The following is a 12,525-nucleotide window of genomic DNA, read 5'->3' as shown; positions in this document are numbered from 1 at the left end:
TAGGGAAGGGTAGCAGAATCTCACCCTGGAAAAGTGCCTGGTGGCTTTTGCATCCTCATGTGCGCATTATTTGTATTATGATGCTGCTTGTAAGTCTCAACTGTGACCCCATCATCATTGTGCTAGGTGCTGTATGGACACATGCTTAAAGACGCCTCCCTCCACATGTTTACAATGTAATAGGCCAGACAGACTCAGGGAAACTGAGGTACAGAGCAGAGAATAATGTGGCGAGGTGACACAGCAGCTCACCGGCAGAACAGAACACACGTCTCCTGCGCCCAGTCACTTAGCCTTTACTGCCCCTGTGATATATGGACACAGGTTTTGGATTCAAGTTTCACACTTCGAAATTTTTTTTAAAAAGGGGGGGCGGCAATAAGGGTTATGTTGCCAGGTAAAAGCTGCAGAGGAGTCATTCATTAATGGAATGAAAATACCTGGTCATTTATAGAAGACTCTTTTGGGCTAAACAAATATGTTGTGTACTAATACAAAACAATATTATATTCTTGATATCTTTTATGCAACCTGCATCTTAATATACTTTGCAAAACTAATGGTACTCTGACCGAGGTAAGTAATAGCAAAGAGAAAGATGGAGGGGTAAATGTAAGGGAGAAAAAATATGCTACAGGATCATAAGAATACGTTCGATATATTTATCTAGCTCTCCTCCTTTTGACTGTTCCCAAATGTTATTACAAACTTAATAAAGTGACATGCAAATTTATTCAAAGGGATCACGTAATCTGGCTGGGAAATGCATCCAGCTCTGAGATAAAAACATGGCAGCTGTTTAATACTCAAAACCATCAAACATTTTAGGATGGGAAGTGAAGAGCATCACATCTAACTGGAAAAAGACAGGGAGAATCTTGTATAGGCAGAATGCCATTAACTAATTTAAAATTTAGACAAGCATTGTATTAACATACCTTTCTTTACTAAGAGTGTAATGGAGATTTTTTTAGTGATCATGGATGATCAGGACCTTGTTTTCGTATCTCCTCTGTAAGCTGACATGTGGAAAGATACGGAGAGTCAATGAAGCAGAATGCTATAGACAGGTTTAGTAAAATGTTTAATAATTTGTGTAACACAGGTCTCTACTCTTTGATCATTGATGATTATTAGGATCTTCCCCTGTGAATTTATTGTAGCATACGCTACCAAATATATGCTTCCAGATCTAACCTGAAATCACTGAGTGCGTTGTTAAAACTTCATCTTACTTTTAGTTACAGTTTGCTTAAAATGGAAACTAGAGGGGAAGGATGCTTACTGTGTGTGGTTAATGGCTTGTAAGGAGACCTATTTAGACAGTGGTGAGGGTTAATTTTATACACCCATTGGCTATTTCTGCAGAAGAAGGAAAGATAACGAAGGTCACTTTCTGTCTGTATGCTCAGTAAATCCATTTACTGTGACTTTCCATTTAAGACTATTTCTCCCCCCACCTCCTCCACACACACTTGCACAGGTTGAGTTGAAGTCCTTTACATTTTTCCATTAGTTTATTGCATAAGGGGTTCTGATCAAGACATAGAGCATCACAGAGTAAGTGCAAATCTGGTTAACATTTTCTGAGACAGCTCAAATACTGAATTGCATTTCCGAGCAGCAGCCTATTATGGCAACAAGGTAAAACATCTTTTACCCAGTGGTACTCTTTTTAATGATATGCAGAAAGAATGAGCCTGAGAGGCTTGAGGAGATGAAGGGGCGAGTATATACTCTGCGTGCGCCTCATCTGTTTTCATGCTTTTTTGATTAATCCGCAGTATTACTTAGATGGACTTGTGTGTTATGTCCATGAATGAAGGAACAAGGGTAAAATAAGTGTACCAGACCTGCAAGTGGCTATGCTATTTAGCAGGGATCCCTGGCGCACACTGTATATGAACATGTTTTGGTTACTGGGTCCATGAACAAACACTTGTTTCAGTAGGGGCTAGATCATTTTAAATGAAATATGATATGCAGTAATAAAAGATTTATGCATGCATACGCTTCCTCAGTCTCGCACACACAAATATTAATCTTTAGGGGCATGTGAAAATTATTAATAGATTTCAGGTGTCCAGGTTGTAGCTGTATTGGTCTAGAGGAAAAGGCAATCAGGACTTGTAGTAGAGATGATATCTTTTATTAGGCCAACAAGGTTTTTGCAAAAAAAATTCTTTAATTGCAAGCTTTCAGGCACAAACACCCTTCATCAGGCATTGGAGAAAAGATTGTAAGAGTTCTCCTGGGTAGAAGTGAAAGTTCATGTTTCATCGGATTTCATAGATTTCAGTAATTTAAAATAACGGAAATTACATGAGTTGAGGTTTCTCTTTCTTTTCTGATGATTGGAAGGTTTGGGAAAAATAGTTATGTCTGTTACTGGCAGATTCGTGTGACAGTTTTTGTAAATGAGGGATGTTTTGCCATGACTCTGTCTTTCTGTGTAGATAGGAGCTTTTTTAGCAAAAAGATGCAGAGGGACAGAGTGCTTGTTGGAAGCCAGAAGAAATAGGGTCTGGAATCCCATTGTTTTTTCCAGGGCTGTTAAAGCCCTAAACAGCCATTTTTTGAAGTATTAGTGCAGTTATTGTGGCTTTGTGAGCAACTTCTACAGTATACCACAGAGGAATCTGCAAGCTGCAGAGCACCTTGGCCCTGACCCAGCAGAGCACTTCAGCATGTGTTTAACTTTAAAATAAATGAATAGGACTCAAGGATGTGGACATACATTCCCCAAGCAGTCTGGGATACCCATCTCTGAGTGCAGTTTCCATGGCCAGCTCCCCTGATAATATTGATACCTGGCTCACTTCCACAAAGCCAGATGGTTTAGCAGTGCCGCTCAAAGAGCAGGCGGGTGCAGTCGGGCACTGCCAGGGTCCCTGAAGCTCTACCCCTGTGGTGTTCTGCTGCTGCACTGCAGGACTGAAGTGCTGCAGCTTTCTATCTCATCTACCTCCTGGCCATCCTCCTGTCACTTCCATATCCCCCTCAACACCAAAACCCATCAGTTCTAGTCCCCACCATTCCCATCGGCTCTGTCACAGCTTCTCTACAACCCCAAACGTGTATCTCCTACTAAAACTGGAAGCACTCTGTGGCCAATTACTCTGGCTCCTCTGCCCTCCTTCAGCAGTCCCAGTGCTACCCACCTTCCCGTACCTGGATGCTAGAGAGAAAATCATTCTGTTTTGGGTGACAGGAGACTGCCAGAACATGGAATTTAGTTAATAGAAGATCTACTGTACAAGGTCTCTGCAACTTTTAGTGCATAGCTTAAAATGTCGTATTGCTATAAATATTACTACCAAACTTGGGCTCAGATCTTCTTTGTCTGTCTGGTAGCCCTAGATTACACAGCGCAGTAGCCCTGTCCAGCTAGTTCTGCACCCCTCTTCTGGAGCATTAAGCCTATACTCCTTGAGCTGTAATCATGATTCCCTTGTTCTGTTATACTTCAGAGGGAGACAGGATGTGGTTTAGTTAAATGCTCATAAAATCTACCTTCAAAGGAGATCTATTGATTGGTTAGATGCTAGAGATAGTGACAGTTGCTTTAAAGATGATCTGAAAGAATAAAAGTAAATTACCAGTCCAAAAAACAGCATATAAATAAACATATGTAAATAGTGTCCTGCATTTCATGATACTGTTTTCTGGGTTGTCTTGCTTACATTACTGTTATTACAAATGAGAGAGATAAGAACTCAAAAGCATATTACTATTCTTGGAAGCAAGCTTTCCTCCCGAGAGGCAGCATTTCCTGTCTCTGAGGTTTGCAGGTCAGAGGAGAAAAGGCTCAAAGTTCTATCAAACGCACAAATTAAACTGAGAAAATAGAAATGTAATTACTTTCTAATACCGCTCTATTATAATAGTTAGATGTTGCTTGTAACAGGAGTAGGGAGAACTTTTGACCTGAAAGATGAATGGTTGAGCTCTTGGTGTTCTGTTGATATTAACTACAATGATACCATATTTACTCAAATTCAAGACAAGCCCCCAATATTTAGATTCTATACATGGCAAATTTATAAAGTTGTTATAATTTTCAATGTATAAATTATTGAGGGGTCATTTGAAATTCATTCCCCCCACACTGCAAGGGGGCAGTTGTGGGGAGGTCAAGCAGCTTGCCTCCTGTTTGTGCCTGCCACCTCTGCCTCTTGCCTGTCCCCCCTGCAGCCTCAGGACACACTTCCCCCTCTGTCTCTGCTCTTCCTCCCCCAGCCTCTGCTCCCACCTTCTCTCTCCTAGCTTTGCTCTGTTCCCATTCTAGCCTGGGACACTTAAGTTATGGCCCCAGCCCAGCTGCTGTAGCAGCCATTTGGGCTGTATGCCATTGCTACGGGGTAGGGATGGGACTGTGCTTAGTGCCCCAGGCTGCAGCACGGACAGATCCTGCCACTGTAGAGCAAACGTAAGTGGCGGGGAGCAGAGGCTGTGTGGGGTGGGATATAGGGAGAAGAGGCTGTAGTGGGGAGATAGCGGGGTGCAGAGGTGGCAGGGAGGTAGTGAGCAGGCAACAGCTTTGGCTTATAGCCCTGGCCCCAGGCAAGGCCTGGAGTCTAAGCCATAGCATCTGCCTCCTCCCGCCTTCCCCATATTTGATTGCAAGATGGGGGCTTCTCCCCCTCATGTTAAACAGGGGTGGGGAACCTCGTCTTAGAATCGAGTATATACAGTACGCGTTTTGTTCCATTTGGCATAATAAACAGCAAATGTTTTAAAACAGGATAAAAGCATCTGCTTAATATGTTGTGCCATTGGCTAATTGAAGATATTGAGGGACTACATAGAAAACAGAGAGGGCCTTGCACGTCATTTCATTTGAAAGTCCATGCATGTGCATGTAAATCAGTCAAGGATAAACATACTGCTTTGCCAGATGACTTCACCATCTCCTTCTCCTATAAACAGAGCTGGCGCTCGACCCAGGGGGACAATCGCTGTTTGTTTTCTATGGGACAGCTGAGGCTGTTTTGTCACAACCTTTCACAAGTAAAATGTTTCACTTGATCAATTTTTAATATAGCACAAGTAGGTCTGTTCTTATCTCACTAACATCCTGTGCGTCTCAGATGAGCCTTTCATTTAGAATTACACACCCATCTGACACGGCTTCCTCAACGAGATTGCACAATGGCATTATTCTCCCTCAGAGAATTGGGAACACATCTTGCTCAATTGCTTGTGACCTCAAACGGGCCAACAGAAGGTCACATTGAGGTAACATCTTCCCCCAAGTTTTTCTGCCAGCTCCTTCTACTACCCTGGAGACAGTAAAGCTATGTCTACATTAAGGAAGGTTAAAAACAATTTCCAACCTTTTAGCAACGTTGGGAACTTTTAGAGCAGACTAGCTGCTTCTGGTCGCCTTAGGATTTGGGTGAAATTCTTGCCCCAGAAATCAGAGCAGGCACAACTAGCAAGAGGGAGCAGGGCAGCTATGACCATGCTGAAATTTGCAGTCCCAGATGCGTTTTTGGACAGTCTCCCAGGCCTTATTTTAGAAACTTATCACTGGCTGTGCTAACTATGGTGTGTGTTTTTAGAACTGTTGAACATTCATTATTGGCAGTGCTGTTCCCAGAGTGCTTAGGACCCAACATCAAAGAGCAGGCCACTGTGGCACTTCAGAAACACAGAGCAAAAATAGAATCTCTCCCCTAAAAATCTTACAATGCAAGTGTAAGGCAAGGCAGATACAAAGATCAGAGTACAAAGAAACCATGAGACCATGTGATCAGTTTGATAGGCAGTGGCCTCACCACTCCAGTGGACGCATTGTTGAGTATTTTGTAGGTGTACTAGCAAAGGAGACTTGTGGAGGGATTTGATAGAGGAAAAAAGGCATGCCTTTAACAGTGTTTACAGGGAGCTCTTCCCAACCCTGTAGAGCAGTGTTTCTCCACCCGTAGTCACAACCCAAAAGTGGGTCGCAAACAAACTTAACAAATGGATCAACAAACCCACTGCTGTAGAGCACTGGGAGAAAGCAGGGATGTGTTTGTTTAAATGCCTGAAAGTGGGTGATGCTGTCTGGCATCATAAGCTAATCCGAGATAGGAATTGAATGCAAGGAGGATGCTCCATTGTGGGTGATGCTAGTAACAAAAACAATAATTACAGTGGTTAATTTGGTGTTAGCACTGTCAAACAAAAGTTCAGTATCTTTTCACCCTAGCTGAGACATTTTTTTTAAAGTAATATAAGTTAAGTTACTTTCCAGTTTTTTCATCTAAGAGAATTCCTCCTAAGCTGAAAACATATCTGGGTCCAGAAGTTCTCACAGGGTCACTCAAAACTTGAATCGCAGGGTTTACCAAACTAGCTTAGATCATTGATCCATCAAGTCAAGTGATGGCCAATTCTTGATAGGTCAGAAGAGACTGCTCCTCCCGCCATGCTAACTCTGTTGCAGTTGAGCAATTATGCAGTGTTTTATCATGATGGGGAAGAGTGTCTTCCTGGTCCTTGTGCATTTACTGCCATTGATTACTTCTATAGTGTTTTCTCTTATTTTACTGAATTAGACAATCCTTAAAGGATTAGATCATCTTTTATCTATTCAGTTGAGTCGAGATGTCCATTAGGCTTCCATTATGTTCTAGCTTATATCACATTGCGTGGATTCCCTCTGCAAGACTAAATAAGAAGTCTCTCTGTAGGGTTAGACTCTGCCTGGCACTTGGATGCGAGTGGGAAGGGTATGGAAAGCGTTCTCTTCATTCTGCCCTAACTTGTGCAGAGGCTTAATACCGATGTGCCCAATGGAAGCTTTCTCATTGACTTTGGTTGTACTTGAATCAAGCTTCTTCTGCATTCACACAGGCCATCTTGCAATATTAACAGCTATCAGGTGATAACAGGTCTGATTTTTTTTGTAGTATTTTGCACCTTATACAGCAGTCATTTGCTCTAGTGCCAAGTTGGGTATAATGTACATACTACAATTTTGATTTGAGAGCATCCTTTCTCCTGTAAATAGCAATGATCATGGACACCCCACTGTTATGTTTAGGGTGCCTTGGCTTTTTATCTGTTTTATAGGTCTGATATTGTGAAGTATTTTTTTCCAGCAAAGGCTGGCAAAGTGGCTAATAGCAAATCTAGACCTTAAATTAAAGACTTGAAAAAGTAGTTTGGGGAAATAGGAGACTGATCAACCTTAAAAATGAAATATTCACAATAAATAGCTTACTTTCAACATTTCTGCATACGGGCTTCTCATGTGAATAAAGAGTTGGCCCATAAGCTCTGACAGTTCTGTAGTAAGTATATCATGATATAATCAATACCCAGCAAGGTTAATGCTTCCTTTTAAGCTTTCTTGTTGTGTTTTCTTCTGGTAAAGGATTTTTCTCTGTAGTCCATTACATTACTTCTTTGTGGGTTTTTTGTGATGCTATTGAGTTATTGCTGATCCAGTTCTTGATACAGCTTCTTTTTGTATGTTTGTGCTGGTGTAGATACCATCAGGAAGCTTCCTGGGGAAGGTGAAGCACAAAAACAATAGCTCACATCACTGCTATCCATGTCTGAATGTATTTCAGGCTGGGTATGTGAGTCACTGCATCCTACTTACACCCCGACTCTTCGTTTCTAAAATAAAATGCCTGCTGAAGGCTGGGTTTGAACATTCACACTCATAAGGGAATGCTGTATTCTTTATTTATCAGCTGCTTAAACAAACACATCAGTGTGACTCAGCTTCAGAAATCAGTGTGAATAATTAGAGGGGGAGGTTTTCTACGTGATTTCCTGACTTGTTTGTCTTTTTCATATGTGCTGAGCACATACATTGGGCAATAATCAATTAATAGGAATCTCTGATTTGGATTTAAAAAACCTTAAATTGAAAGCACTGCCTTGGAACTTCAGAAATGATCACTAGAATTACAGGGTTTTTTTTCCAAAAGATGTAAATCCAGAGGAGAGAATATGAAATAAACTTTCTGCTTGTAGATATGGGTTAAGAAAGTGAATTTGGTGCAGGTAGAGTGATGCAGTGGGTTGTAACTGGGTGTGGCAGGCAGGACTTGGGTTCTAGTTTTAGCTCTGCCACAAGCTTGCCATCCGGTTCTGGGCAAGTTACTTCATTGCTCTATGTGTTGTTTTCCTTATCTGTAAAATGAGGCTAATGGAACTTAACTGACTTCTAAAATGCTTTGAGACTGAAAAGTGCTATGTGCTATCATTATTCACTTTTGATTAAAAATAAAATTGTTGGCAGGATAAATGACTAATTCTTCCTGAGAATATAAGAAGCAGAATACAAGAAAAAAGGTTGCAGCAATAAAAGCATGGTCTCAAAATACTTTACATTCATCATCACGCACAAACATGCTTTTGTTGACAAAGACAGAAGTGCTCCAAGGCCTGTTGTGTTACAAATGCATTTAAAGAATAGCTGGAAGAAAAGTGCCATGCAGGATTTGAAACTGCAACGATACAATAAATTAGTGGCATACTGAAATTCAGCGCAACAGAAATCATTTAACTTTAACTCTGCATCCTGATTAATGTTCTTCCTTGGTCTCATTGCTTTCCTAATCCCTACAGATGCTCATCATAGCATCTCATTGCTCCATTCCTATAAAATAAGCTTCTCTCAAAATATAGTGGCATCTGAAGAGATTGCTACCTGATCATGTTGCAATTCTCACCTTGTGCAGTTATGGCAGTTTGGAGTTTCGTTTTGCAAATAATAGTAACCTAACAGAAGGTTTTTTGGATTGTACAACATTTCAGAGTTCTCTTGATTGAACAGAGATTCTAGATGTTAAAAAAATGAGGTCTTGCAGTTGTTCTGTTGTCTTGTTTCCCTTTCCTTTTGTCTGCAGGAGTATCTCCAGCCAATAAATAAAATTATGTTCTGTTAAATCCTGTCTTGTGCAAAAAAGGGAGTTTGGAAAGCACTGCCAGTACCTCTGGCTCTGAGCGACAGCCTGGTGTCGAATCAGCTTCCTTCATGCAGCACACTGAATCTACAGGTTGGGAAGGCAAGAAGAGCAATAGGCATTTACAAAGGATAGCGACAATCAGGAAATGCAGTATGAAGAAAGCAACCCGGTGCGGTTATCAACCTCAATGTAGCTGAGGTCTTCCCCATATCTCTCTGTATAGAAAGTATGCTCAAAAAGGAAATGGAGATAAACTGCAATAGTTTGAGGCCCTTTCTGCTAAACTTTACATACAGAATTACGACAAAAGTAGGAGCGTTTCATAATTCATGTTGGGGTGTGGGGGGAAGGGAGGTGGGGGACTCCATACCTCCTCACCACAGTAACACAAGGACCTAGAGAGGGATGTTTAAAGCAAATGCGAGTCAAGATAAGGAACTTGGATCACCCTGGAGTTATTTACTCTAGCAGCATGTTTTTGTAATGTTATGCTTCGGCGAGTGTGCATGACACAGAAGCAAACTGTGGTAGGTAAGAGTTGGAATAGCCGGAGTCTTATCAGAGTTAATGGAAAAACAATGGGTTCTTTGAAGTTGTAGCGCTGCCAGCTTTTCAGCTGCATTGCCTTTTATGGCTGAGCTGCTTCACATTGAAGTGTTCTCTATAGGTAGGACGATGGCAGCCTGACTCGGACGCTGCACGTTCCTATAATTAAAAGCGTTACTGAAGTTACGGCGCTCTCCTCTGCTCTGGGGATTCTAGCTTGGAGATGAACTCTGCCAGAATGCTAAAATTGTACAGTGCTGCTATGATTTGCTTCAGAGGAGCACCCTGGTACCTGAGAACAGTGCGTGTTCATCCCTCTACCTGAAGGCCACCGTGAATTTAGTTTTATTGGTTTATTTTTGCATCCCTTGTATGATACAGCCAGCTGGTTTGATGGTATCAGAGGAACAGCTAGGAAGTGTCGGTGATGCGTTTAGTCTAGTATCCTGTTTCTCAAGACTCCGGCAAGTGTCAGTTGCTTCAGAGGAAGGGGCAGGAAACTGGAATCATGTGCCCTTGGGGAAATGTTTTTTGAACCTTGTCAGTTGGTTTATATGCAACAGCACATGTTAGTCTTATGCATATTATTTTGCTTGGTCTCAGCCACTGACAATATATACCAAAGTCCCTGTAGGGAAGTGCTGTGCACCTGCCCGGGTGAAACACCTTGCCTCTGAGTTTGCCATGTGGCTGCATTGAAATGAATGTACCATCCCTATTCCCCATTCTCAACTGGAAATAAAGTAGTACCGTTTGAAGGCATCTCTCTGCCTGTCAGCAGATTGCACTTGGAAGTTTGTTTTGGCAAGGAGTTAGGAAATGCATAAGTGGGGTCTAGTTTCTAAAAAGGGGGTTGCAAAGACAATGCATGGGTTCTGTTTGTAGTTTTGCCACTGACTCACTAGGTGATCACGGCCTTCTGCTGTGCCTCACTTACCCCTCCCACAAATGGACAATAAGAATAGCCGTCTTTAAAAACATGTTAGATAACCAAGGCAAGAGCAGTCTAAGTGCTAAGAGGTGTAATTTAAAGCTAACTATGATGAAGAAGGGTGTATTCAAGAAGACCTATTTTCACTCAGCACAACTCAGCTGTTCTTAAAGCATTTTTACTGAACGTGTCACTTAAGTAGACAGCTGCCTCATGCTTCAAAATTTCTATGATGGCCTAAGGTACATAATAAAATTATATGAATTAAATTTTCCAGGGAGATTAATTTCAGAACAGAATAGAGGAAGACGGGTGGTGCTACAAACATAAGCCTGTAATGGGGAAAAAAGAAAAACACATGCTGATATTGTATCTGAAAATCAGAAGGAACTATCAGTGCTAGAATAGAGCAATCCAAGAGAATGAGTCTTATGTAATTCAAAAGCAGTATTCAGTCAGTAGCCAGAAAGACCCTGTTCAGGTAGAAGTACTGTGTGGGGATGGTAGCTTGGGAAACCAGTAATTAAGAGCTAGCCTAACGATGCAAAATAGAATTGCTAACAGGATTAATTAGACTTTGTCTAGGAAACCTCTGTAATTGATGCATATCCACATCTGCGGCCTGCTGAGACATTAGGTAGCTATTCTACACCTGAGCAGTTTGGTAGATCTAGAGAACCCAGCTGCCAGAATAATTTTGGTTTCTCTACAGCTCCTGTATTCAATTAAATGTTCAAAGTGTTTTTTTTCTTCCCTTTTTTCTAAACAGCACTTCCATGAAGGCCGAAAGGCACAGCAGCATATTGAAACTTGCTGGAAACAACTTGAAGCAGTAAGTGGAAACTTTCTTTCAAAGTCACGTTTAGAGCATTTTAATAATGTCTTGAGAAGTGTTTCTAAACATTGGGTTTAAAGAAAGATAAGGATTAGGAAAAGGTCTGAAAATCAAAGGAATGTAATTTGAAGCTGTGCTCTTTGGGATATAAAGATAGGCATAAAACAGTCTGCTCCTCATGGGTAGTATTTCATTTGATAATGGTCAAAAGCAGTGGGAGACGATCTTTTTGGCAGGCATGCTGCAAATTAGCCTAGCCCTTCCTTGTTCTCCCCCCCCCCCATGCCACTGATTCTCTTCCCTGCCTGATCTGCCTCTCTGCTTTCTGCTTCCTTCTCTGTACTCCCTGCCCCATGTGCTGCTCTGCTTTCTGCTTCCTGCCTTCTCTGCTACCGTGCTGTTTGTTCCTTCCCCGATCTGCTGCATGCTGTTAACGGAGGCTGCTGGTGCCACTTGCGGTGTACGTGCCACAGATTGGTCACCTCTGCTCAAAGTATGCTAGAAGCTATAGAAAATCCATAGTAAGGCACAGCCTCTACTGCCAAGAGATTACAATCCAAAAGGGCTGTATTCTGGGTACTGAATAGCACTTTACTCCATGCATGACTTCAAATGAGACCATCTGCTGAAAAGGTGCTATTCCACAGGTGTAAATGTATCGGAAACTGGCCCTCAATATTAGGTGTGACCTGGAGGGAGGAGGAGAAGCCATATGAAGGGGAAGAGATGAGGACAGGGGAAGATCAACAGTGGATGTGCTGTGCAGACCTTAGTCAATCAGTCATGAATGCACTTGTATAAAACAACAAAGGTAGCATGGGCTCACTGACCAAAGGATGGCAGAAGTGATGGATTTAAATGCAGAGAACAGCAGTTTGGCAGTTCAGAGCAAAAGGCATGCTCCATGTAGAGGGGGACTGTAGAAAGGCTGAGAGACCGATGGAGCGTCAATATTGCTGTTGCCAGAAGAACCCATCTATCTGAGGATGAGGGCAGAGATTTTATTTCCAATAACTTGGATGTATTTGTAGTTCTTTAGTATGGAAATTTATGCAGATGTAAACGAGCCAATCTCAAACACTCTTGGCAGTGATTACAGAAAATTATGTTAGTAAGCAGTGCTTATTAGGTTGAATTTCAAATAGTGTCTCTCTCCCATATCCAATGTGCCTGTTTTTTCCTTTCAGAGTAAAAGGCGGTTTGAACGAGACTGCAAGGAAGCTGATAGAGCGCAGCAATATTTTGAGAAGATGGATGCTGACATCAATGTTACAAAAGCAGATGTTGAAAAGGTGAGC

The 12,525-nt window shown here is 41.7% G+C and overlaps 1 protein-coding gene across 3 annotated transcripts in view; it reads left to right on the top strand.

Annotated features, from left to right (window-relative positions):
• FNBP1 (formin binding protein 1) overlaps window positions 1-12,525 on the top strand; it is a 133,471-nt gene that overhangs the window by 64,772 nt on the left and 56,174 nt on the right. For all 3 annotated transcript variants that reach the window (XM_025204956.1, XM_025204958.1, XM_025204957.1), the window contains 2 exons: window positions 11,162-11,224; window positions 12,415-12,519. In XM_025204956.1, coding sequence (XP_025060741.1) covers window positions 11,162-11,224; window positions 12,415-12,519 — 168 coding nt within the window. The remainder of the gene's footprint in view (window positions 1-11,161; window positions 11,225-12,414; window positions 12,520-12,525) is intronic.

The sequence above is a fragment of the Alligator sinensis genome, unplaced genomic scaffold, assembly GCF_000455745.1.
Source record: "Alligator sinensis unplaced genomic scaffold, ASM45574v1 scaffold388_2, whole genome shotgun sequence".
Classification (NCBI taxonomy): Eukaryota; Metazoa; Chordata; order Crocodylia; family Alligatoridae; genus Alligator; species Alligator sinensis.
Note: the sequence above shows the minus strand (reverse complement) of the source record. Positions and strands in the feature narration are given on the sequence as shown.